The sequence below is a fragment of the Engystomops pustulosus genome, chromosome 1 (genome assembly GCF_040894005.1).
Source record: "Engystomops pustulosus chromosome 1, aEngPut4.maternal, whole genome shotgun sequence".
NCBI lineage: Eukaryota > Metazoa > Chordata > Amphibia > Anura > Leptodactylidae > Engystomops > Engystomops pustulosus.
The window spans coordinates 172,035,970-172,062,790 of record NC_092411.1 but is presented as its reverse complement, the minus strand read 5'-3'; the positions used below and the strand labels follow the sequence as shown (position 1 = coordinate 172,062,790).

The 26,821-nt window shown below is 42.4% G+C and overlaps 1 protein-coding gene across 5 annotated transcripts in view; it reads left to right on the top strand.

Annotated features, from left to right (window-relative positions):
• ADAMTS10 (ADAM metallopeptidase with thrombospondin type 1 motif 10) overlaps window positions 1-26,590 on the top strand; it is a 296,280-nt gene extending 269,690 nt beyond the window's left edge. For 4 of the 5 annotated variants that reach the window (XM_072113884.1, XM_072113881.1, XM_072113882.1 and 1 more), the window contains 4 exons: window positions 3,915-4,119; window positions 22,440-22,616; window positions 22,703-22,859; window positions 23,057-26,590. In XM_072113884.1, the coding sequence (XP_071969985.1) occupies window positions 3,915-4,119; window positions 22,440-22,616; window positions 22,703-22,859; window positions 23,057-23,166 (649 nt within the window). In that variant the 3' untranslated portion in view covers window positions 23,167-26,590. Of the gene's footprint in view, window positions 1-3,914; window positions 4,120-7,760; window positions 8,342-22,439; window positions 22,617-22,702; window positions 22,860-23,056 lie in introns of those variants that run through there. The other variant, XM_072113885.1, reaches the window with a different exon arrangement.
• Window positions 26,591-26,821: the final 231 nt, after the last annotated feature.

Genomic DNA, 26,821 nt, shown 5'->3' with positions numbered 1-26,821 from the left:
TAGAAGATTGGAAAAACGTTGCCTGGTCTGATGAGTCTCGATTTCTGCTGCGACATTCGGATGGTAGGGTCAGAATTTGACCTGAGTATTAGACCTGAGCCTACCTGAGTATTGTTGCTGACCATGTCCATCCCTTTATGACCACAATGTACCCAACATCTGATGGCTACTTTCAGCAGGATAATGCGCCATGTCATAAAGCTGGAATCATCTCAGACTGGTTTCTTGAACATGACAATGAGTTCACTGTACTCAAATGGCCTCCACAGTCACCAGATCTCAATCCAATAGAGCATCTTTGGGATGTGGTGGAACGGGAGATTCGCAACATGGATGTGCAGCCGACAAATCTGCGGCAACTGTGTGATGCCATCATGTCAATATGGACCAAAATCTCTGAGGAATGCTTCCAGCGCCTTGTTGAATCTATGCCACGAAGATTTGAGGCAGTTCTGAAGGCAAAAGGGGGTCCAACCCGTTACTAGCATGGTGTACCTAATGAAGTGGCCGGTGAGTGTATATCCCTCACAATATAACTGACCACACTGCTCCCGCACACACTGGCATAATTGATGACTGGCCCGAGCCAGAAGGCGCTTGGCTGATGCAGGCCAGAGCTGCACTGGCACATTACCATATTTTTTATAAAATCAATATCTTGGAAAAACAGAGCTTCAACAATAAGAAAAAAAATTTGCCTAGTACCCCCTAAGGTAACAAGCATTTCAGTGAGGACACTCTACCACCAGTAAATCCGGTGGTAGTTGTCCTGTAACCCTTTTTCATTTTTTCGTTTTTGCGTTTCTGTTTTTTACTCCCCTCATTCCAGAAGCAAATAATTTTTTTTCGTTTTACAGAGATGTGTGAGAGCTTGTTATCTGCTGGACAAATTGTACTTTTTAGTCACGCCATTTAACATCCTATTCAATGTACTTGAAAAAAATTCCAAGTGCGGTGAAAAAAAACCCACACAGTTTTCTTGTGGGCTTTTATTCTGTGCTCCAAATGACACTGCCCATTTATTCCCATTTATTTTTTTCCCAAAAAATATTTGCCATTTTGCCAAATTCTGAGGCCAATAACTTTTTCATACTTTGGTATATATACCTATGTAAGGTGTAATTTTTTGCCATTTTAAATTATATCAATTTGAGAACTCTATGACTGTTTGACTTTTTAAAAAAAACTGTCGATTCGGACATTTGGGCCCTATTTTCCGCTACGGTGTTCACAGTCTTTTTTATATTTTGAATAGAGGCATTTTGGAACCTGGCGATAAATAACGTATTTATAATGTTTACTGTTTATTTATTTTTATATGTGTTCTACTGATATGTGATTTAAACATTTACATTTTTTTATATTTTTTTTTTATTTTAACTTTTTTTACTATTATTTCAGACTCTCTAGCATACTTTAACCCTGCAGGGATGGATTATGCTACATACTACAATAATCCAGAATATAGCAACTGATGATCTCTAAAAGCTTGCCATCTTCATGCTACTAGGCAATCGGCCATCTAAGATGGTGGCGCCCATTGCTAGCTATGTTTGATGCCGCTATCGGTGCCAGCAACAGCTGTATTACACAGCTGATACCTGCTGTGTATGGAGAGAGCTCAGCCCGAGAGCTCTCTACATTCACCCCCGCAGCAACAGAATGTAATGGTGCACAAAGGGGTTAATTAATATAGAGCTCCCCTAAGGCTGCTATCAAATGATATGTTTTGAAATACATTGTCATAACATCGGACAAAACACATCACCAAACAGATATGTATAATTAACATATGTATAATGTGATTTCTTTTATTAACATTAGTAATAATGATTAACAATGTAACAAGTTGCTATATAAAATATACTTATGTGTTTGTCCAAAGTGTTTCAAAACACAATGCAAAAGCATCATGTGAGGGCAGGCTCAATAACACATTAGGGCTCATTTACTAAGGGTCCTCCGCAGAGCGCATTTTCGGCGGGATTTTCGTTTTGCATGGAATTCCCCTGGGTTTTGGCGCACGCGATCGGATTTTGGCACATCAACACCGGCTTGCACGCCGGAGCGTGGCCGTTAGACAACCCGACGGATTCGGACAACACGCAAGATTTAACACTTACAAGCACCGAGAAGAAGAACGTGAACTCCGGCGGACCTCGGTGGGGAAGTGACGGATGCAGGAACTCGGGCACACGATCTTTATGAATCGCGCCGGACTTCATCCTCGTCAGACCGTCCGAATCGGGGATCGCGACTGCACCGGGTAAAGTAAATTTGCCCCATTGTCCTCTAATTCACCCTATTATTAATGTACAACCACTCCTTATTTTTATTCATCCCCCTAAAGAATCTATTTACAGCACCTCTCAAGAGGAATTCCCATTTCAGCAAATAATTCATATTGTTTGTGTAATAAAAAGTTATACAATTTTCCAATATACTTTCTGTATCAATTCCTTACGTTTTTCTAGATCTTCGCTTGCTGTCATTCTATAGAAAGCTTTGATGTTTATTTCCAGTGGACTGAAATCTGACCATGGTCACACAGGTGCACAGCTCGTTATATCACACAGCTGTGATTACAGAGATCTATATATTTACTGCCTCCTCCCTCCAATACCCCCCCCCCCTCATAAACAGCTCCTCCCCCATTTAATTATATAAACACCCCATATACAATAACCAAAGTTTCATAATATCGAGTCCCACCAAACACAATTTTCCGCCAGGAAAGTCTTAACAAGATAGCTCAGACAGCCCCCAAATCCTGACTGCTAGTTTTACTCAAGTATAAGCATTCCAGCATTCCACCTCCCTCCAGCAAGTCCTCCTCCCTCCATCACTCAGATATCGAGTGCCAGCAACCAGATCTAGTTTACAACACTCCTCCCCATGGAATCCAGTGTGATGCCTTTTGAACTTTACTGAAAAGCCAGAAATCTGCTGAAATGTTGCTGAAGTGTAATCTGCTGCAGGAGTGGTGCACAGGAAGCAGGGGAAACGTTTGTACACTCTCCATGTTGCAGCTCACAGCAGTATTAACCGTTTAGTGTCTTGAAAACAGTACATAGGGTACATTTTTATAGGGGTTTGGGCAGCCGAGGGCTGGCAACTGCCCACTCCGTCCACATAAGGATCCGCCAGTGTACCTTAGCTATTATTCTGTAGAACAAAAGTTAATATTAGAAGGATGTTATAAATTACAATGAAATGTTAACACTTTTTTTTTATAAATCAGGATTACAACAAACTTTGTAATATTTCTTATTAAAGGAAACCTGTCACCACATTTTTCACAAATACAGCTCGTGGCAGGTTCCCCTAGATCCCTAGTAAATAAATAACACCCTTCTTTTAACTAAAAATGGTACTCCCATATATTCAACTTTATAATTTGGGTGTGACCTCTTCAGGCTGAATCCAGCAGCTCCTCCACCTGCTTTCTTTGCATGCAGCAGTAATGTTATGTGAGCAGAGTGACATCATTGCAGGTCCTTTAGCCTCCTAACATTAGCAAACGGTACACCAAGTACTATAAGACTAAAGGACCTGTGATGATGTCACCCTGGTCACATGGCATGACTAGATCCCTAGTTACCAGGTAAGTTTTTATGGGGATTTGAGGGAAATAATTTTTAGCTAAAAGAAGGGGTTCATATAGTTACTAGAGCTCTATAGGAACCTGTCACTAGCTGTATTTGTGAAAAATGCGACAGTTTCCATTTTATGGCAATTATATTTGTGCTAAAATTTACATATACTTTAATCTGTCTTGTTAGCAATGAATTTTTATCATAATAATAATGTTGCATCACTACCACCAACGTAATTACCCACCAAGAACATGTTTATACAATATTTATACTCAATAAAATATTTATACTCAATATTTACACTCACTTTTACATTAGGTGGGCAGTTGGTTCATGGACTGAATGTAGCCGAAGCTGTAATTCTGGTGTGCGGACCCGCAGTGTGATTTGCCAGCGGAAAGTATCATCAGGGGAGGAAAAATCGCTTAATGATAGCAACTGCCTAACACCTCGCCCAACCATGCTGGAGCCTTGTAACACCAAAGCGTGTCCACCGGAGTGGGTAGCACTGGACTGGTCTGAGGTACCAAACTAACTGTATACTATAAATACTGAAATGTTTTGAAATTTATGTTATGTATTTATAAAAATAACATGGTATTAACCCGTTCACGACCCGTGACGTGATAGCACGTCACGGGTCGGCCGCGGGTGCATGGAGAGGGCTCACTCGCCGAGTCCTCTCCATAGCCTGTAAGTCTTTGCTGCATATTGCCAGCACCGATCGCGGGTGTTTTCCCGCTGATCGCTCGGGAAAGCTTCGAGGATCGCCATGAAAGCCTCGGGTCTCACGAAGACCCGAGGCTACTTCGGGTTAACCAATGCATAACAATGTGCACATTGTAATGTATGAGTAGTAAAATCCACATATACTGCCATACAGTAGTATCGTACAGACAACCTAGGGTTAAAGTACACTAGGGAGTCTGAAAAATAGTAAAAATAAAAAAAGTAAAAAAAAAAAATTATAATAAAAAACCCTAAAAACTCAAATCACCCCCCTTTCCCTAGAACTGATATAAATATAAATAAACTGTAAAAATCATAAACACATTAGGCATCGCCGCGTCCGAAAATGTCTGATCTATCAAAATATGATAACGGTTTTTCACTGCGTTTAATCCCATAAAGGAAAATTGCGCCCAAAGTCGAAAATGGCACTTTTTTGACATTTTTTAAAAAAATAAAAATTCTATAAAAAGTGATCACAAGGTTCAACAGTCCTAAAATTGATAACATTGTAAACGTCATCAAAATCCTCAAAAAACGACACCACCCACAGCTCTGTACACCAAAGTATTAAAAAGTTATTAGCACCAGAAGATGGCAAAATCCCCGAAAAAAATTTTGTACAGGAGGTTTTAATTTTTTTAAATGTTTGAAAACAAACCTATATAAATTTGATATCCCCGTAATCGCACCGACCCAAAGAATAAAGTAAACATGTCATTTGGGGCGCACAGTGAAGTCCGTAAGATCCAAGCCCACAAGAAAACGTTGCAAATGTGTTTTTTTTTACCAATTTCACTGCATTTGGAATTTTTTTCCCGCTTCCCAGTACATGGCATGGAATAATAAATACCATCTCTATGAAGTGTAATTTTTTACGCAGAAAACAAGTTGTCACACAGCTCTGGACATGGAAAAATAAAAAAAGTTATGGATTTTTGATCATGGGGAGTGAAAAATGAAAATGAAAAAAACAAAAAAGGGCAAGGTTCTGAAAGGGTTAAAAACAATTAGTTGAGGGAAAATTTCCTCTATCATACAAGACCGTTAGAAACTGCAACCAAAATACTTATTTAATGCTAGTCTTACATAAAGCAGTCTTCTAACCATCAATGACAAAAGTCGCAATAGATTTAGAGCACACCATTTAGGAAATTGACAGCTAACTTTTCAGAGGACCAAACTTGTACCACTGCTGCCATCAGGAAATTCAGGGCCCCATACAGGGAAATTTTGTGCCCCCAATCCTATTGCAAACATTACAGTTTACCACCATGAACCATATGTCATACATATCAATGTCGCGGAAACTAGAAGGCCAGTCAGTGACACTAAAATATTGATCGGGTAGATGTAGCATCTGGCAACTTACAGGCTATGATTGTTCTACTTCAGCTTAAGACCTTCGTGATAAATTTATTATTTGGATAATAATATATCCCACAGTGTGAACATAACAAATACATACTCCTCACACCAATGACCACTCTGTCCCTTGCATAAATCATAAATAACGCTTACACCACAACTAACCACACTGCGCCCCCCATCATATTTACCCCTCATACTAAAAACTGACCTTACTCTACCCCCACATATATCATATCTAAAACAAATCTGACCATATTGTGCTCCTGCATATGTCAAATATACACTGTGATCTTTTAAATTAAATAATAATATTAAATATAATAGATATTATGCCCACTGAATAAATATACTGAAAAACTATATAGAAGCCCTGACTAAAAATATATTGTAGGGGGAGCGTGGATGACTGCTGAGCAAGCCAGACGCAGCCTGCGAGTGCTCCGCTGCCTGGCATATTTTTCCCCTAGCATCCTGCACACAAAACACCCCAAACATCTCCCCCTCTGCCACCTATAAGCCCATGACTGTTTTACATTTCCCTGGTGCTTATGAGACCCAAGTCTTGCAAAAAGGAACAGAAACCACCTGTTCCTACAGGCATCCGGCGATATCTGAGGAGTTTGTGTGCCGCCTCTCCATCTCCCTCTCAGCTCAGAATGGCGTTGCCCTGTCTACCATCCTCTCCATCAGTCCTCTACTTCCTCCTGCGTCACCATTGGTGTCAGTGGCTTCGGAAGGGGCCTCGTCTGGTTGCCAGTTCTCCCCCAGCGCCAAAGTGGTGGACAGGAAGGAGCATCTGCAGGCGATCCCAACAAGGCAGGACCTGGAGGTCCTTATCCAGTGTATAGAGGACTCTCACAAAAAGGAAGTGGAGGAGGTGAGACCGGATGTGGCCCATATAGGAGGTCGGGTTAAAGATATGCATCCATGTGAGCAGAAGCCGCATCAGCTTGTTCTCCAGGAACATAGGGCTCAGCTGGTTAACATTCAAGCACACCTGGAAAACATTGGGGGACATGTATCATAGTTTTGTCTCATTGTGGTGAATTTTTGAGACATTTGGCAGCTGTTTTTTGCGCCTTATGTATGGTCATGTCTTTTTACTTGTGATACATGGTCAGGGTTTCCTATCCTGTCTGGCGCAAATTTTGGCTTCTTTTTGAGACTTTTTCTTGGAAATGTCTCAAATCCACATGGACACAAGCCACGTGAGGGGGTTATATACAGCAGTGGACACTACTGTTAATATTGAATTTGAGGCGGTGTCCTGCATTTTTAAGCACTCTAGTCACACCCCGGGGAGATGAAGACATATGAGGCTGGGGTCACACGTGGTGTTAAGGGTGTGGTCACACGTTGCATTTCGATTGTATTTTGAAACCTATTACAACAGCTGAGAAGAGGTGATTTGCCTAATTACATTACTGTTAACATTATAATTTACAAAACGGATAGTAAACGCAATGTTAACACATTCTTTAATGTGGTGTTTCCTCAGCTGTTGTAATAGGTTTCAAAATGCAATGTGTGACCGCACCCTTAGAAGTAACCAATGAATAAAAAAAAAATGCAAAAATTTCTGAATTAAAAAAAAACAACTGGCTACTGTGCAAAATTTTAAACATTTAAAGCATGTGAAATAATTCCACTTTACATGTTAAAATAGGATCCATGAAAAAAATCCTCCCTTTGCACCTGCCCTGGAGCAGGTACAGATTTGCGTCTAAAAAGGTCCCAAAAATAAGCAAAAAAAATACATAAGATACAAAAGTGAAAAGTCGCACAGAACATCTGGGAAACCAAGATAAATAGGGCACACTGCACAAGGTGCAGACCAAGGGATACTTGAAAAACGACAAGTGAAAAGTCGCAAAAAAGTAGAAATACGACAAAAGTCGCAAAAATTAAACAATTTGACTAGCAGAAATAATGATACATTTAAATCTGTCACACACGTAACAACTTGCAGATAAGGGGACTATTTAAGGAAGTGCCTCCACAAGAGTTGGATTCTGTGGTCACCCAGTTATTTCATGATCTTTTGGGGCCCTCTACTTTACACAGAGTGCAAATGGATAGAGTTCATTGAGCCCTCGGGCCCAAAAGCTCAGATCCAGCTGGACCCAAGGATATCATCTGCCGCATCCATTTCTATAAGGAGAAGGAGGCCATTTTGAGGGTGACAAGAGAAAGACAAGTCATCTCTGCGGAAAGCTGTTTGTCCGCTATAAACTGCTGTATGTGAAAAGGAGATCTTGTATCGATCGGGTGTCCTTTCCAGCTGCATACCAAGAAGGTGGACAGAATGGCCAACTTCAAGGACTTGGGTGATCTACCAACTTTTCTTGGAACATTAGAGCTACCACAAATAGCTCTTCCGGAATGGCCAGCCATGACGGTGTTACCACCTGTTCCACCACCGGAGGTCCGAAAAGTGGCGCAGAAGACGAAAGCGCAGAGATCCCCGAGAAGAGGGGCACCTTCCACCTCCAAAGCTACAGGCTGTTTATTCTTATATTGTTCGTACGTTTTGCAGCTGATATGCTCATGGTTCCAGGAAAGTGGCCATTATTGCCGTATTACACGTGCCACGAAACCAGGAAATGTTATGGAAACCTAAGCTGCAGTTGTTGTTGTAGGGTTGGGAGGGGTTTCTAATGCTCAGATGTTCTTGTATTACCTGCTATGTGGAAAGTCCAAGAACAGAACGGCACTCACTTTTCTCAATCCACGATTCCTTTATTTGAACGCGTTAAAACATCAGACATCTGAGGATGCCGGGGTCCACAAGGTAACAGCCTGGAGGTTTGACAAAGCGCTATACGCGCGAAACAGGCTGTTACCTTGTGGACCCCGGCGTCCTCAGATATCTGATGTTTTAACGCTTGAATAAAGGAATCGTGGATTGAGAAAAGTGAGTGCCGTTCTGTTCTTGGACTTTCCACTACTGGCTTCTATTCTATTGGGAACAGAGCACCACAATAGATCCCATTACACCAGCGATTGGAGAAGGTACCGTCCTGTGCTATTGGGGAGAGTTCACACTGTGTTTACAGTATGGAGAGACTTGGGTAGTGCCTGTTCTTCTGCATCTTTCTATATTTGAATTACCTGCTATGTGTTTTACTGTTTAATTTTTGCATGCTCTAGGGTCCTCCGACTCCCAAGTTATTTCTGTGAGTATCTAAGTAGATTAATTAGAGAGATCTGTCTCTAGGATGAGAGATTGTATCGATTGTAAGAGGTCCCTGTTGTAATGTATACTGGTATAATTATGGTATTTCACGTGGGAAGTGGGGGGGTAGGGTCACTGGCACTGTACTTTGACTCTACCCCCCAGGAGGGATAGGTTCTGGGGCAGCTGATTGGGTTGGTCGACTCTAGATATCTTATAAGGACTATTATCTGCTGTAGTTTTACACGGTAGTTTACCTTAGGTAAGGTTACACAAAGTGTGGGTGTGTCTGGTGTGTTGCCTGTTTGTCTGGTTGACTTGTCTAGTGTTTCTTTCCCTAAGTATCTCATCCTATCCAACTCTTAATTGCTAAACATGTCCTCGCTAACATTTAGCTCCTTCAATGTCAGGGGGTTAAATAGCTCTAGCAAACGTGGGCAGATTGTGTACCATTTTCACAGGCAGAGAACTATGGCCCTTCTTCTACAGGAGACCCATTATAATACTGACTATAATAGATATTACAACAAATGGTTCTACTCACCGAGCCCCATACATAGAGCTAAAGGGGTGGCGATTGCCTTCCATTACTCTTTCTCTCCTCAAATTCTCAACTCGACGGTCAGATCCATTAGGGAGATCCTTGTTTGTGAAGGTGAATTGGGAGTATTGACATTTGGTAATGTGTATTTTCCGAATTCAAGGCAGGTGTCTTTTGGAATCGAGGCCTTGCGCAATCTGCGGGAGCTCACGGATGGCTCCCCGATAATCCTAGGAGGTGATTTCCTTTGCAGCAATCAGTAGACTTAAGCAGGAGTTATCAAGTATAGAATTAGTGGACCTTTGGAGGGTCCTCCACCCTGGGTTTCGGGACTATAGCCACCATGCTTATTCCCATAGCTCGTACAGTAGATTGGACCACCTGTTTGTGTCTCATGGTGTTCTTGAATTGTGAGGATCCGGCCATACAGACATATCTGCAGGAGTATGCCATCAGTGGATACATGTGGATGAGGCAGCGGAACTGGAGAGGGAGTTCTCTGAACAGGAGATGCTGCAGGTGGTTAAAGGGTTAAAGATAAGCAAGAGCCCTGGACCGGATGGCTTCATGGCCAGGTTCTATAAGATGTTGGGGGAGGAGCTGAAGGTATAAGATACAGCATTGGGACCTTCAATTCAGCGATGCTACACATTGTGCTAACTTTAGGCCCATCTCCCTCATCAATATTGATATTAAAATCTACTCAAAGATATTACCCATGAGATTTAAACCCCTTGTTCCAAATTTAATACGAATTTAATACACAGGGAACAGGTCAGTTTTGTCCCAGGAACGAGAAGCCAAGGATGATACCATCAAGACTTTCTCTTTGATGCACAGAACCGGGTCAAAACAAATTCCTTTGTGCCTTCTGGGTGTTGATGCTAATAAGGCTTTCAACAGAGTGGGATGGGGCTTCCTGGAAGCCATGTTGCATAGTATAGGGTTAGGTCCTGCCATGATGCCTGCATCATGGCACTATATCACAATTACAGGCCCCAGGTCAGGGTTAGTGGTATCTTGTCAAAATACTTCTATGTGCGGAATGGAACACAGCAGGAATGCCCCATATCCCCACTGCTGTATATCTGAGTCATGGAATTGCTGGCGAATGCAATCAGTGCTAATAGTGAAATCACTGGGATTACTGTTGGCGACTCCATACACAAGATGTCAGTCTCAGCAAACGATATACTGCTGTATGTCATGTACCCTGAATCTACTCACCCAGCAATACTAAAAGAATTAAACAGGTACTTGGCAGTCTCGAACTTCCATGCGAATGTATCCAAATCAGAACTGTTTAAATTGATTTTGCTAGGCCCAAGTGCTAGGGGGAGTGGTGCGCCTGGATTTTGCCCTGTATAATTCCGCCACGGTGCTCTCTTGTATTATTAACCTCTTACATGACGACCGTCATAGGCTGTGGGTGGAAATTGAAACAACTAGCAATTTTTCCCCTATTCTTGCAGCTTTGTGGATCCCTCCTGGTTCTCATTCAGGGCAACTACTCCTATCTCCTCTATTTAATGTAGTTTTGCAGGGATGGAGTGCAGTGTAGAGGGCTGTCTACTTCCGGCCCTGGTCCGCTTTCTCCTCTGTCCAATAATCCAAATTTCCCATTGGGTTTGATGGACCCAAGGATCCAATTATACCAGAACCATGACCCTACGACTTCCCATTGAGATGCTATGGCTTCTCCAGGGCTCTGGTTGTAGTACTTGGTAGGAGGGACCCATGACTCCTCCTGTTGGGTTGGCAGAGGTGTGTCCGCAACTGACATATTCAGGTATCTCTAAGGCCACAGAGTCTTTTGACTAGGAACCATTGTAACATCAAGAGCAGAGAAGGATCTTAAGGTGTGAACTAACCGGTTGCATTAGGCCCACCACACACAGGGTAACAAACTTACTGAACTGCTCTTACTTGTAGTGCTACCTTTTATTTTGTACTCTGTGTAACTGTATATATCCCAACTGTATATATTGTTTTTAATAATATGCCCTTAAGGAAATTAAATATAAAATGTAATCTGTGTTGCTCTTTTATCGCGATCCACGAATCCCCACGTCTGAGTCTTGTTTATATACATGCTACCGGGTTGGTTCCTCACCCTATATAATCCCTTTACAGACCGGGCTTATATTAAAGGAGAACTGGTGGCAGCTCCTTCAGTTCAGGGCTGTGATTTATTGTTGTGCCATATCCGGAAGTTGTGTGGACTTTAAATCACTTCCTGCACCTCTCAAAACAAAGTGCCTTCTGGGAGTGTCTATAAAAGGATAACTAAGTGACCTTGCGCACCCTTCAGGGGTATGAAACATTGCGGGTCCTTCACAGTGGGCATGCCCTGTAGTCAAGGATTTATGGGAGGCGGTTTTTTCGCTACATGATAGATTGACGTCTTCCCGTAAACCCTTCTCTGCAGTCAGATCCGGGCTTTTGAGGCATTTCATCATGGCAATGAGACGTGTCATTCCCAGATTATGGAAGTAGACTACCCCCCCCCGTCCAGGGCCATGTGGTCTGTGGAGATGGCATACATTCTGAGGATGGAGGAGGTGGTAGTGCTAGATGATTTCCGGCCTGATGCAGTGTACTGAAGTCAAGACAATGCGTCAGCCATTGTGTTTTCTACTCCCTGAACATACTTAGCACAAATTGTGACAACATACTGCAAACTACGCAGCACCAGGTGGCAAAGCCAACACAGGCAATGAACTAGAAGACAAACTGTTGACTGCATGTACAACTGCAAAGTTATCCGTCCAAAAACGTATACGCCAGCTTGCTGAACCGCTACCACTCTGGGAAACAATTCCAACAGCTTCATATTTTTTGTTAAGCCTATCTCTGACCACACCTCTGGCCATGCCGCCGCACACCAATGTACACCAAAACCTTGGCTACCTGCCGCATCAGTGAACAGTTGCAAATATGTATTCCCCATTTCATCAAGTTGACAAACTGATTGGCTGTTATATGATTTCAAAAATTCTTGCCAGATTAACAGGTCAGACTTGGTGAACTGGATAAAATGCTCCGGTCGAGGTATCCTTGCAGTAGCCATTGACAAACGCCTGGACAAATTCTCCCCCCCCCCCCATAGGGATGAATCAGCAGGCGAAATTTAACAGGCCAATCAGTGATTGCAACTTTTTAAATGTCACTTAACGAGCACCGCTCACCTCCCACGCCATCTCGGATAAACGCAACAACTTGTCCTCCGGCAAATGAAATTGCATTGCAGTCGTGTCTATTTCAATTCCTAAAATGACAAAACATGAACTGGACCTTCCGTCTTATCTTCAGCTATCGGAACACCTATTGCTTCCATATGGGACCGAAAAACTGCCAACAAATGAGCACAGACATCAGATTCCCCAGCCCAAATGAACAAAAAAAAATCATTGAAGTAATGAACTGATACCCGGCCCGTTTCTACTTTTACCATCCACTCCAGAAACGTACTGAACACCTCAAAATAATAACAGCTCATAGGCAAACACATGTCAAAATAAAACTGACCTTCTAAATGACAAACCAGGAGATGGAAGCAGTTGTGATGCACCGGCAGCAGGCAAAAGCCGACTGAATATCGGATTTTGCCAACAACGTACCTTTACCCGCATTGCGGACCATCATTACCGCGCTATTCAATGAAGTATATGAAACTGCATCCTCCTTTGTGATACCATCATTGACTGAATCCCCCTTAGGGAAGGACAGGTGATGAATTAACCTAAACTTCCTTGTGTCATATTTGGGGACCAGACCAAGTGGGGATACCCTCAAATTAAGAAATGGCCCAGCCATCCTTCCTGTCTCCACCTCCTTGTACAATTTTTCCTTAGCCACTGCTACATTCTCTTTCACTGATTTTAAATTACCCGACAACATCAAAACTGGACTATAATCATGTGGTATTAAAAAAAAAAAACACAGAAAAACCACTACTGATTAGTGTGGCCTCCCGCTTCCTGGGATTCCTCTCTAACCACCGCTGCATCATGTCCAGCCTAACCGGTGTTCTCTGCCAATTCGGTGGAGGCCAATTTTGAGTTAGATTTTGCCCTTTTAAAACAATGCGCTGCTGAATGATTACCTGCGCATATGGAACACTCATGGCGAAATTTGCAAGAGGGTGCAAATCTACAGTGTCATTGAAGGATCAACAGGCACTGCAGAGCTTATGCCCTGAGGTGCCACTGGTCCCCCCTGAAACGTTGTTCATGGGAAAGGAGCGCGTCTGCTTCTAGGCTAAAATATCCATGCATTTAAGCAGGATAACTCACCAGATCTCAGCGTCCCAATAACCAAGAGGGGTGCATCCACAGTGAGGTGGGTGACAGGTGTTTACTGCTGGTGAGAAACCCTGTGATCTCCTGCTACTAGCTCCATGTATGGCTGTTTACGGTGGCTGTAGCTCCATGTATGGCTGTGTACTGTGACTGTAGCTCTATGTATGGCTGTGTACTGTAGCTTTAGCTCCATGTATAGCTGTGTACTTTGGCTGTAGCTCCATGTATGGCTGTGTACTGGGACTGTAGCTCTGTGTATGGCTGTGTAGTGGGGCTGTAGCTCCATGTATGGCTGTATTCCGTGGCTGTAGCTCCATGTATGGCTGTGTACTGCAGCTGTAGCTCCATATATGGCTGTATACTGCGGCTGTAGCTCCATGTATGGCTGTGTTCTGTGGCTATAGCTCCGTGTATGGCTGTGTACTGCGGCTGTAGCTCCATGTATGTCTGTGTACGGTGGCTGTAGCTCCATGTATGGCTGTGTACTGTGACTGTAGCTCTATGTATGGCTGTGTACTGTAGCTGTAGCTCCATGTATAGCTGTGTACTTTGGCTGTAGCTCCATGTATGGCTGTATACTATAGCTGTAGCTCCATGTATGGCTATGTACTGAGGCTGTAGTCCCCCCTCACACACTTTTCTTGTTCAGTCCTGGACTATTTGTGACAAGTAATTGTCTTTTGTTATTGACAGAAACATGCTGCCTTTGAAGGACCTGCAGGTTTCTGACCCCCAGTCTATATCAGGGTAAATGAAGTTCTCCATGCAAAGTACCTCATCGTGTACTACAGCTGTAACTCCATGTATGGCTGTGTACTGCGGCTGTAGCTCCATGTATGGCTATGTTATGTTGCTATAGCTCCGTGTATGGCTGTGTACTGCGGCTGTAGCTCCATGTATGTCTGTGTACGGTGGCTGTAGCTCCATGTATGGCTGTGTACTGTAGCTGTAGCTCTATGTATGGCTGCGTACTGTGGCTGTAGCTCCTTGTATGGCTGCGTACTGCGGCTGTAGCTCCATGTACGGCTGTGTACTGCGGCTGTAGCTCCATGTATGGCTGTGTACTGCGGCTGTAGCTCCCTGTATAGCTGTGTACTGTGGCTGTAGCTCCATGTATAGCTGTGTACTGCGGCTGTAGCTCCCTGTATAGCTGTGTACTGTGGCTGTAGCTCCATGTATAGCTGTGTACTTTGGCTGCAGCTCCATGTATGGCTTTGTACTGTGGATTTAACTCCATGTGAGGCTGTATACTGCAGCTGTAGCTCCATGTATGGCTGTGTACTGCGGCTGTAACTCCATGAATGGCTGTATACTATAGCTGTAGCTCCATGTATAGCTATGTACTGAGGTTGTAGTCCCCCCTCACACACTTTTCTTGTTCAGTCCTGGACTATTTGTGACAAGTAATTGTCTTTTGTTATTGACAGAAACATGCTGCCTTTGAAGGACCTGCAGGTTTCTGACCCCCAGTTTATATCAGGGTAAATGAAGTTCCATGCAAAGTACCTCATCGTGTTTTGAAGTCACATATATTTAACTGACCAGCTGAGCATCCCCCATCATATTTGGAGGTTTATGACAAACCCCCTAGTAACATCATATCATTCTTTCCACCTCTTATTTCCACCCTTAATCAAATAATCAAACCCTCTATAACCATCTATATTAACAGCCCATTCATATATTATCCAGCCATGTTTTACTGATACCCATTATATCATATTTGCCCTTGAGCATTAAAAGTTTCAGTTCCTCTATTTTGTTTGTAAAGCTTCTGGTATCAGTGTACATATACTTTATATGGTTTTACCTATATCAATTCCATTGCTTTTTATTTGCTGATCTTACTGCAGCCCCTTTCTTCCCCCATGTACCATAACTCTTTCAAGTTTCCTATCTACAATGTTGTACAAGTGTAGTTATCCTCCCCCAGGTCTCCAATTTAAAAACTCCTCCACCCTTCTAGCCATTTTATATGACAAAACAGCTGCACACTCACTATAGAGATCCAGCCGATCAATGCTGTTGCCTGACAGCAAAATCACATCAGTTCTACATGAACCAAAACCCCTTCTTCCTAAACCAACTTTTGAGACACTTGTTTATCTATTCTTTATCTATTCTTGGAATGTGGCACACGCAGTATTTCATTGAGGTCCTAAACCTGAGCTTATGGCCCAAGTCTCTGAAATCATTAATGCCATTAGTGCCAATGTGGACCATGACCACTGGATCCTCATTCAGCCCTTCCCATTAATCAAACAACACGATCCACAACATGCCAAACCTGAGAACTGAAGTGCAGAGTGCGCCAGGGAAGTGTGCACCAACTTTATTTTTGGTGCACCTTAAACATACAGGATGGAATGCAATTTTGTCAACTCGGAGTAATAAATGTGACGCACGGTCCAAATTGGCACTGGAACGCCCCTTTAGGTGCAGAATTTTGTGGCGTGGCGAGGCGGACTTAGGCACAGATACTTTATAAATACATGTGGAATCAGTTTGCAGATTGTCTTAAGTTTGGTTAGGTGGATAGTTAGTTTACTCTTTATTTATATTTCCCTACATTATAACCTTAAGAATTGTGTGTAAATAGTGGCCCACTTGCAAATCCAAATATAATAGTTTAAATAAAAGCTTCTATAAGGAAAGACAGTTGATGTTGATATTGATTAAAATGCAGATTAGAACAATCTTAATAAAGCTTTAGTTCTGTAACCCTTTCCTGGTCTACACCATGCACCAAAATCTGGTACTTTGCATTTAGCTCCATACATGTACTCTGTCCCGATGCCCATTCTGCTCATTGCTGGAGCGGAACCTGCATTGGGAGGCACGGGATGTAAGCTGTAACAAACAGCAAGCCCCGTCACTGTTGTTAACCTGTAAAATTCCACGGTCAGCATGAATGCAGCATTTAAATGGCTAAACCGGATCAGAGCCTGCACAGAAAAAACTGGTGCACTCAGCAGACGCACTTTGGCGTCCACAGGGTGTGCCAGATTCATGAACACTGTGCTCCGGTCTTCATGAATCGGAGGCAAACTGCATGTAGTGTGGGTCCTTCTATCAGGCTCAGGCCTTAAAGGAAACCTACCACTTCGGATAGGGCTTCTAAGCAGCACATGTTGTGCACCAGCTCAGGGTGAGCTGGTGCCGGCGCTTATCTTCGTTATGTTTTTAAACTGTTTTAAAGCGTTTTAACACTTTATTAATATTTATATCCGAACTAGCTTCCCCGCACCGTGGTCCGCGCTCGGAGCACCATCCGCGCGACCACTACCTATTCAGGCTAACGCACGGTCGCACGCATGGTGTGCCGAGCGCGGACCACGGTGCGGGGAAGCTAGTTCGGATATAAATATTAATAAAGTGTTAAAACGCTTTAAAACAGTTTAAAAACATAACCAAGATAAGCGCCGGCACCAGCTCACTCTGAGCTGGTGCACGGCATGTGCTGCTTAGAAGCCCTATCCGAAGTGGTAGGTTTCCTTTAAGATGGATGCGAGCAAGGTCCAGGCTATCCAAAACTGGCCTCAACCAGGTTTGTGGGGGTTTGCTAACTATTATTGACGATTCATAAAGGGAATTTTTTATCTATTATAACTCATAGCACTGCTCTTACCCAAAAATCCCGAAACCCTTGGTAATGGCCTCCTTACCAAGCCTTCAAGCAACTTAAACAAGCCTTTCTTTCAGCTCATATTCTCCAGCTGAATTTAGCCTTACCATTCTTCCTGGGAGTGGATGCATCTTCTTTTGCATTTGGAGCAGTGCTCCCTCAACAATCCCCTTATTGGAAAACTCAGACTTGTGGATACTTTTCCAAAAAATGACCTGGCCTTCCTCTGTTGTACCAGCTGCTTATGCTGAGATTAAGAAGTTTTGCAACATCAGAGGTTCGGGCTAGTCTGCAGAAAATGTCAGCCCGGAGCTCTGACCAGAAACGTCACATTTACATAATAATAATCTTTATTTATATAGTGCCATATCCGCATATCACATATGCCTTTATTTTGGCATGTGTGCACTGTAGTAATGAAAATGTCATTAATTTATGGTAAGAAACAAAATTATGTAACTCCTGTATATAAATTTATAATAATAGCCTGGTGTATGTTCATTTGAGGATACTATATTATTGAGACTGTGTTCACAAGTTGTGTTTGAGTTTTTTCATAAACACACACAATTCAATCATAGCCTGGAAGAGCTTAACTGGATTGCACATACATTTTGATCTAAATGCTTGTGATAAGAAATGAGCACCACATGTTTAGCACTGTTTACTGAGAAAACATGTGTTGTTTATTCCTGATTGCAAGCTTTTATGTCTAAAAGCATCTGCAATAGGGAGCAGCTCATCCCCACAGTACAGTATATATATATATATATAATCAATTGGGAGTGCTGTAATTACTTTAATTCTAGGGGGTATTATAAAGTAGAATTAATTTATGAGGCACTTATGTATGAAATGTGGTGTAGTAGCAAAACATGGGAGACTAATGTTTGTAGGAGAGGGGCGCCAAAATTTGAATTGGTGACCCTGTCGTTGCCTCAGCATAGTGCCTATTCTGGAAAGGACATGGTAGTTGTCAGCACCTGTCCAGCAACCGCGCAACCACAACCAGGCTTGGCGCTAGCTGTCAGACTAGGTAGGTGGTGGCGAACTCACCCTGCGACGTCCCTATGGACTAAGGCCCTGCCTAAAGCAGATAAACCGCCCTGGTAAGGGCGAACCCACTATCAGGAACCTAACTGATGGTTCCTGAGTGACCCTACAAGATGACAGGGAAAACCTACTTTGTCTGGCAGCTGTTGGATGGTGGAGCGGACAGGTAACCGGGATACTAATATAGGTCAGTGTTCACACAGGTAACAGAAACCGACACTAGACAGACAGGAAGGTGGGGTCACACAAGGAGATAAACGATACTGAGGGACAAACAACAAATACAGACAGACAAGCGAAGTCAAACAAACATGGCGGCAAAGGTACAGATTCGTATAGCAAATAGAATGGTCAATAGGCAAAGCAGAAGTCATTACACAGAATAGCAAGAAACACAATAGCAAGAGCACTAGATACACAGAAAGACTGCAATAACCAGCACCAAATGAAGGGGCTGAGCAGAATATAAGGCAGTAATGGACACTGCCTCCAGCTCTGACTGGCTCAGCCGTCCATCACTCAAACCGCAGCTGCAGGCAAAACGAGTTCAGAGGCACACCCAGCTTTCCCAGGATCCGTTCCCATGCAAATAAGATCTCGGGCCTTTAGCAGACTTTTGCGGGCTTGTGCCCAAACAGAACATAGGCTGGACACAATGGCATCTGCATACGGGTTACTGGACAAATCCATAGACACACAAGAGAAACGGGAACAAAACCATAACTGCAGAGAAATGGGGACTTGGCGGTAGATGGGGAGTCTTGGTGATTGTACACAAACTCAGCGATAGATAGCTGTGTACTCCAATCTTCCCGGCAGTCAGAAACTAAATTCCTGAGGTACTGCTCAACCCACAAACTGTCTTGATCAGATTGCCCAGCAGTCTCAGGATGACAGGACGGTGTTCCAGACAGTTGTATCCCCAACTTTTTACAGAACTCACTCCAGAAACTCACAGATTTAAATGGTTCCCCCTGATCAAAAATAACAGACTCCGGTACCCCATGCAATTTAAGAACATTGTCAATGAACAGAGTGGCAAATTCCTTGGCATTAGGCAATTTCTCTAGCGGAAAGAAATGACACATTTTAGATACACGGTCAATAACCACCCAAATTACTGGCATGCCCTGAGAAGGTGGCAATTCTTTGACAAAATTCATAGTTACATGTGTCCATGGTTTACATTAAACAGAATGTCATGGTACTGCACTTGCTGAACATTCTGGAGTCACTGCTACTAGAAATATGGTTTCTGAATCTTATTGGTGGCCTGAATGGTCACATGATGTGGAGGAATATGTTGCACCATGTAACTGTACTAAGGCCAAGGTTTCCAGAGAATGCCCAGTGGAATTCCACTGGGCATTCTCTGGAAACCTTGGCCTTAGTACAGTTACATGCTGCAACATATTCCTCCACATCATGTGACCATTCAGGCCACCAATAAGATGCAGAAAAAGTGCAGTACCATGACATTCCTCCATAAGCTGGACCCGGTGTTGGGTAGGTACAAATAGCTTATCTGCAGGGGTGTTATCAGGAGCCAGATGTTGATGACCACAGATGACAGTAAATAAATCTGGCTCACTAGCAGACACAGTAACCTTAGGAGGCAAAACAGACACAGGTTCAGGGTTTTGTATACCACATAACCCAAGGTTAATGGACTTGTAGCGCTCAGACCCAGAGTCAACAATGGCCTTGTCAGACATCTTATCTTTAGTCAAAGAACCAATAACAGGTGACCTCATCTGAGGTTTCGGAAATACCTGGGCACCTAAGTGACCTCCTCGATTATCACTTAGATGCTGATGCTTCTTCACCGGAGGTCTGATAGGACAGGACTCGATGAAATGACCGGAGTTCCCACAGTAGAAGCATAGGACATTCCTCTTGCGTAGATCTCTGCGTAGCTGAGGTGACATGACTCCCACTTCGATCTGCATGGGCTCTTCCACTTCTATTTGCATGGGCTCTATAGTATTTTCTAGGGGCTCTTTAGATAGAGCAGGTAGGACAGTGGAAGAAGGTAGAGAAGAAGGATGAGGAAAAACAGACTCACGTTCATGCTTACGTTCTCTATGACGTCTGTCTACTCTGACTACTAGAGTCATGGCCTGTTCTAAGGTCTTAGGCTCAGAATGTCCCACTAACAGATTTTTAATAGCATCAGACAGGCCCAATCTAAACTGGTATCTTAGGGCTCTATCATACCAAGCACTTGGAATGGACCATCTTCTGAACTCAGAGCAATAATCCTCCGCAGCACGTTTTCCCTGACGCAAGGCAGTCAACTGAGCTTCAGCAAAGCTGGTGTTATCTGGCTCCTCATATAAAGACCCCAATGCTGAAAAGAAAAGGTCTACTGAGGACACCTCTGGGGCATCAGAGGCTAAAGAAAATGCCCATTCCTGAGGGCTACCACGCAGAAGGAACATGATGATGCCTACCCTCTGAGCATCATTACCAGAAGACTGGGGCCTAAGGCGGAAATACAGCTTGCAACTCTCCCTGAAGGGAAAAAAAAATCTTCTGTCTCCAGCAAAGAGATCAGGAAGCTTAAAGGGGTTGTCCGAGTTCTTTAAAAAAAAGCTAAAAGTGGCCGGGACAGGGCTGCTTAAAAAAAAATAAAGATGTACTTACCTCCCAGTGCCCTCCCGTATCCAGTGCTGCTGTCGCTCCGGTCCGGGCGCCATGTAAACAAACATGGCCGCCGGAGCAGCGCTGGATTCAGCTTCCGGCCGGCCGTGGCCGGGCACGCCTATCCGTCCCTATACACAGCATTGTGTATGGGGGCCGGAAGGTTGTCGGGTCCGGCCGGAACTGAGTGCAGCTTTTTTTTTAAAGAACTCGGACAACCCCTTTAACCTTAGGCTCATACACAGACTGATCTGAAATCAAAGGGAGGCGCTGTTCCTGCTGCTGCACATGTTCAGACAGATTCTGAACCATGTGAGCCAGACTCTGTACCTGACTAACAACAGCTTCCATGGCCTCCATAGTGTAAGTAAGGCTGGTTATTATGTCAGCACCTGTCCAGCAACCGCGCAACCACAACCAGGCTTGGCGCTAGCTGTCAGACTAGGTAGGTGGTGGCGAACTCACCCTGCGACGTCCCTGCGGACTAAGGCCCTGCCTAAAGCAGATAAACCGCCCTAGTAAGGGCGAACCCACTATCAGGAACCTAACTGATGGTCCCTGAGTGACCCTACAAGATGACAGAGAAAACCTACTTTGTCTGGCAGCTGCTGGATGGTGGAGCGGACAGGTAACCGGGATACTGATATAGGTCAGTGTTCACACTGGTAACAGAAACCGACACTAGACAGACAGGAAGGTGGGGTCACACAAGGAGATAAACGATACTGAGGGACAAACAACAAATACAGACAGACAAGTGAAGTCAAACAAACCGGGTCAAAACCAAGATGGCGGCAAAGGTACAGATTCGTATAGCAAATAGAATGGTCCGTAGGCAAAGCAGAAGTCGGTACACAGAATATCAAGAAACACAATAGCAAGAGCACTAGATACACAGAAAGACTGCAATAACCAGCACCAAATGAAGGGGCTGAGCAGAATATAAGGCAGTAATGGACACTGCCTCCAGCTCTGACTGGCTCAGCCGTCCATCACTCAAACCGCAGCTGCAGGCAAAACGAGTTCAGAGGCACACCCAGCTTTCCCAGGATCAGAAATGCAGCTGTCAATCACAGGCAGCTCTGGGAGTGGTTTCCCAGCAAGAAGCCTGAAACCTGATCTCATCAGTACAATTTGTGAGTCATGACAGTAGGTCTGTGTAGTACTATAGAAAGGGAATGATTTAAATGATTACAGTCAAACTTTTTTTGCTTTCCCCTATTATGTTCAGATATCATTATTAGACTATACAGAAGCTTAAATGGACTTTTACTGTGTAGTGCCAGTGTGTTGCATGAGAAGGAGAGCTTAATTACTGCACAAGAATTGCCTGTTGAGGCGGAGGTAAGAAACCAGAAAACAAGAAACAATTCAGTTATTTGATCAGCAACCCTTCTTCCTGTAGTGTACTCCAAGCTGCGGTCCTGGATATAGACATAGAGTCGTCCTTTGCAAGTCAGGAGAAAATGAGAACACATTGCCAGCCTCCCAATGCCAAGCAAAGGATAAGCCTGCCACTAGTATGAGGTGTACACTGCAACGTTGTCCCCCACCTCGCTGGGTGGCTGGGGAATGGTCTGAGGTAGGAAACAAATATTAATAATATATGTACATTTTTCTAAGATTAAAAGTACAGTTAGTGACAATGATATAATCCATTTTCTCCAGTGTTCAGCACAATGTGGACTTGGACAGCAAAGGCGTTCTGTACAGTGTGTAAGCCACACAGGACAGCCCTCGGGGGAATGCATAGAGTCTGTGCGCCCCCCTGCAATGCAACAGTGTGAAAATAAATGTGAGGATGAACCTTCTGACAGCCCAGATGGTAAGAACTATTACCTTTTACTAATTATACAAATAATATCTTGCATTTACATGTTATCTGCACCTCCTTTGTAATCCTCCTATAATATTAAAGCTTCAGTCTATACAGTATATTCATCCTTTCCCAATGTGAAAAAACAAATATTCTTCAGTTCCTTCCTGTCTCTAACATTCTTTCCCTTCTCTCTCTCTCTACAGAATGTAAAGATGTTAACAAAGTGGCTTACTGCCCCCTGGTGCTCAAGTTTAAGTTCTGTAGCCGACCATACTTCAGGCAGATGTGTTGCCGGACGTGTCAGGGCCACTGATGCTGTTGAGTAGCTGTCTTTTGTGATAAATGAACAATGTTTTTTTGTATTTGATGGCTTCCCATTTTTTAAAAGTTCCCTGTGAGCATAGTTTCTTCTTTTCTTTTTCTATTCATTTTTTAGTTATGTTTACGCCTCACGTCCAGGAAGACATTTTCGTATTTTAAATAGAGGAATTATCTTCAATTTTTTTTGGTGCTGTTGTATATTGCTCACATTTCACTGGTGGCATTAACATGCTGCCGAATGTATTTCTTCATATTCACCACTTTTATCACCTCGTAACTGATGAAAACCAAATGATTGCTCAAAGTGTCTATTTTGACCATAGCAAGAAAATACACTATTATTTTAATTCATATAATATATAATGGAAAATAAGAAGGCTACATAAAAAGGTCTGGTATCACGAAGAGATTTAATCAGTACTCGTGCACTGCTGGACATTGCAGGAATTTTTACTTTTTCAAATGTATTCTTAGGAACTACTTGGAAGATTTTTTGTGGTGCTGTTTTGACCAAACACTATGGCTGGTGCTAATCATTTTATGCTTGTTGTTTACTTTTAAATTGTATATTTCATGAACAGATACAAAATAACACTGTATAGTATGCAATTGATTACAGTAATATATTGATTGGTGCTCATTCTGCCCACACTCCAGTCCAGTAATATCTATGTGTCTTATGACCTTTGTGCAGCTCAATACTATTCGATGGAATGGGGATGAGTTGAAATAAGAAGCCCAGGTTACCCAAGAGGTACACCATGTATGTTCTGCTGTTAGCCATGGATACTGATTTTCTGTATTTGTCTTCTGTGACTGAAACTCTTAAAGATACAACATTTAATTTAACACCACTTATCTGTGTGTCATAAAAGGTAACCATAGAGCATATTATTATGGATATGCAAATCAGTCTGCGCATTTACCAACTGTAAAATTGTTTTACAGACAGCTGGTGTTTTGGCTGCCCTCTGAAATTACTACCTATTGGCACTCCTTTAACTGTGGGTGACATTTTTAGACTGTGCACCACAACCATAGCTGTGGACAATTAAGACTATGGGGTACATTTACTTACCTGGTCCAGAGGAGATCCCGAAAGTGCATTCTCTGACAATAATGCACTGTGCCGCTATTCAAGAAGATTGCGTGCTCGATTTGCTGAATGTGTTGCTTCCCCGATCAGATCTGCTGGAGTTCACCATCTTCCTCCCAGTCTATGCAAGTGTGTGGCTTGAAACACAATTTTTAAGTTGAATCCGTTTGTCAGAATCCGTCAGATCGTCTGACGGCCCACCCGATTTGTGTTGCATGAAAGCCGGAGCTTCAGACTAAGTCCGATTGCATGTGACACAATCGCCTACTAAAATACCTGTCCCAGCAGCACGATCACAGAAAACGTCGGAAAATCCGTGCAAATGCGGTCACGGGACCCTTATTAAATAAGCCCCTGTCTCACATACTCTTGCAGACTGATATGCAGCTGAAAAGGGTAAATGTGCACACTGCTACATTACTTCACATTCACACATTCAGGTCATGTTTCTTCTGTGACAATCATCATTTCACATCTAAGCTGCCTTAAAAGGAAAAATATCTTCAAGATAAGTATATATATTTTTTTTTTCATACTAGCTATTTTTTATAAAAACAGTTTCATTTGAATGTATCTAGTCATAAAAAATACATCTTTCTCAGGAGTGTAGCTACAAGTGGAGCAGCCATAACTGCTGCTATGGGACCCACAGTATCAGGGTGTGTATATGCTGTGTTTGTGTGTGTGTGGTGTGTGTATAAACTGTATGTTTGTTTATATGTTGCATGACTGTATATGACATTGTATTTACGTGTGTATTTGCTAATCTGCGTATATATATATATATATATATATTGCATGTGCTTATATGTTACTGTATTCAGGGCCGGCACTATGGGTAGGCAAAGTGGACATTTGCCGACTGCATTTAAACAGTTAAATTAACTGTTTAAATGCTGTCGGGAGTGATTTTTACATATAAGAATCGCACCTGAAATTCTCACTTTAAACCTGAATATCTCTGGATCCCTAGCACCTAGAAACACAATTTTAGATTCATTTGAAAGAAGAGATTTGCCTACCCATAGCGCCGGCCCTGCAGTTAGTATCTCCATTTTCCTGACACTTAGAAAAACATTTAGATACATATCAAGAGGAGACTCTCATCTTTCATAAGAAAAAAGAAGAGGTTCTATGTGTCACAGAGCCAGAGTTACAGCCTTCTGAAGTGTACCCCCTTTCAAACTCTTAGCCATCAGGCTACAGGGAGAATTTGCTGGACACATGAGCTGCTGCACTTCACAGATAATGGAAATATTCAATTTATATGTTACTACATTTTCATAAGGGATAATAATATTCATGTTTTTAACCCTTCTCTATGCAGAACTATCTAAGAACACTCTTTCTCTCTTATTGCCTTTTATTTCATGATGGGGTTTTTTTGGTGAAAATTGACTAATACGATGAACATTCGATCCTCTTCGCCTAATGTCGCTACATTAATACCGCGACCCAGAACATGCCCATAAAGTTATGTAACACCAAAAACACACACATGTTCCTCAATGAAGTTTTTATTTCCCACCATTCTCCACTATTTTCACCTATGTTATGATGTTGTCACTCTCATTCTTATGAATCGCGGAGGGTTCTGTTATTGTGCAGATAATACAATGGCGCAGATCTAAAAGTAACTTTTATTATCTAATTAGAGGGGTTTATGGATATATAGTTATTTATTTGGGTTACCATTGTGTAAGGGAGCAAACCTTCCCTTTGCTGCATATTTTGATGAATATACACATGTGGGGTATGTATAATCTCCTCAAATCTTGCTGTTTTAGGAAAGTATATTTTCATTATATAAGTATCTGGATTTGTACATATTTTAGAGGAAATTTAGAATTTTTATGCAACTTTTGCATTTTATTGCAGTTTGCTGCAAAGTTGCATGAAGATGGTAGTATGTATGAATTCAAAAGTTATTCTTGTTTTCATGGTGATTTCTTTTAAAAATGTATTTTGACAGAATAGGAGCTTTTTATTTTGTGTGTGATATAGTTTTAAACATTTGTGGATACCAACCAAATATGTCACGGTTTTTGATTTAGCATTTTAGGGAGTGTAAATTCTTGATGTTGTGTATTGTGGTGTATATAAATCTGCTCACTGCTCACTGTGTTATTATTTTTAAATCCCTATTTGTGCGTAAACCTCCACTTTGATGTGAGTTTTATGTAAAAATGTACGTTATCAAGGCATTTTAAATGCACTTTTTGTTTAATAATTTGTGTTTGTCACAAGGTTACATGAGGGTGGTCAAATTTTAATTGCCAAATCCATCACCTGGTTGTCTGCTTTCAAAAATATAAAAGTTTTACGGGTGCCTTTACTTTTTAATCCGTTTTATTGATATATTTTGTAGGTTGTGACGGTCTTAAAATTTCTAAAAGCAGATATTTAGTTATTTCAGTTTTAGTGATATTAGGATGGTTTATTCTTGCGCACATATCAATATGAGGCATTTGTAAACTCTACACATGTCCATCTATTACATTTAGGAGATGTGAAGGTAAATATTTTCTGTTTGGATCACATTTTTTGCCAT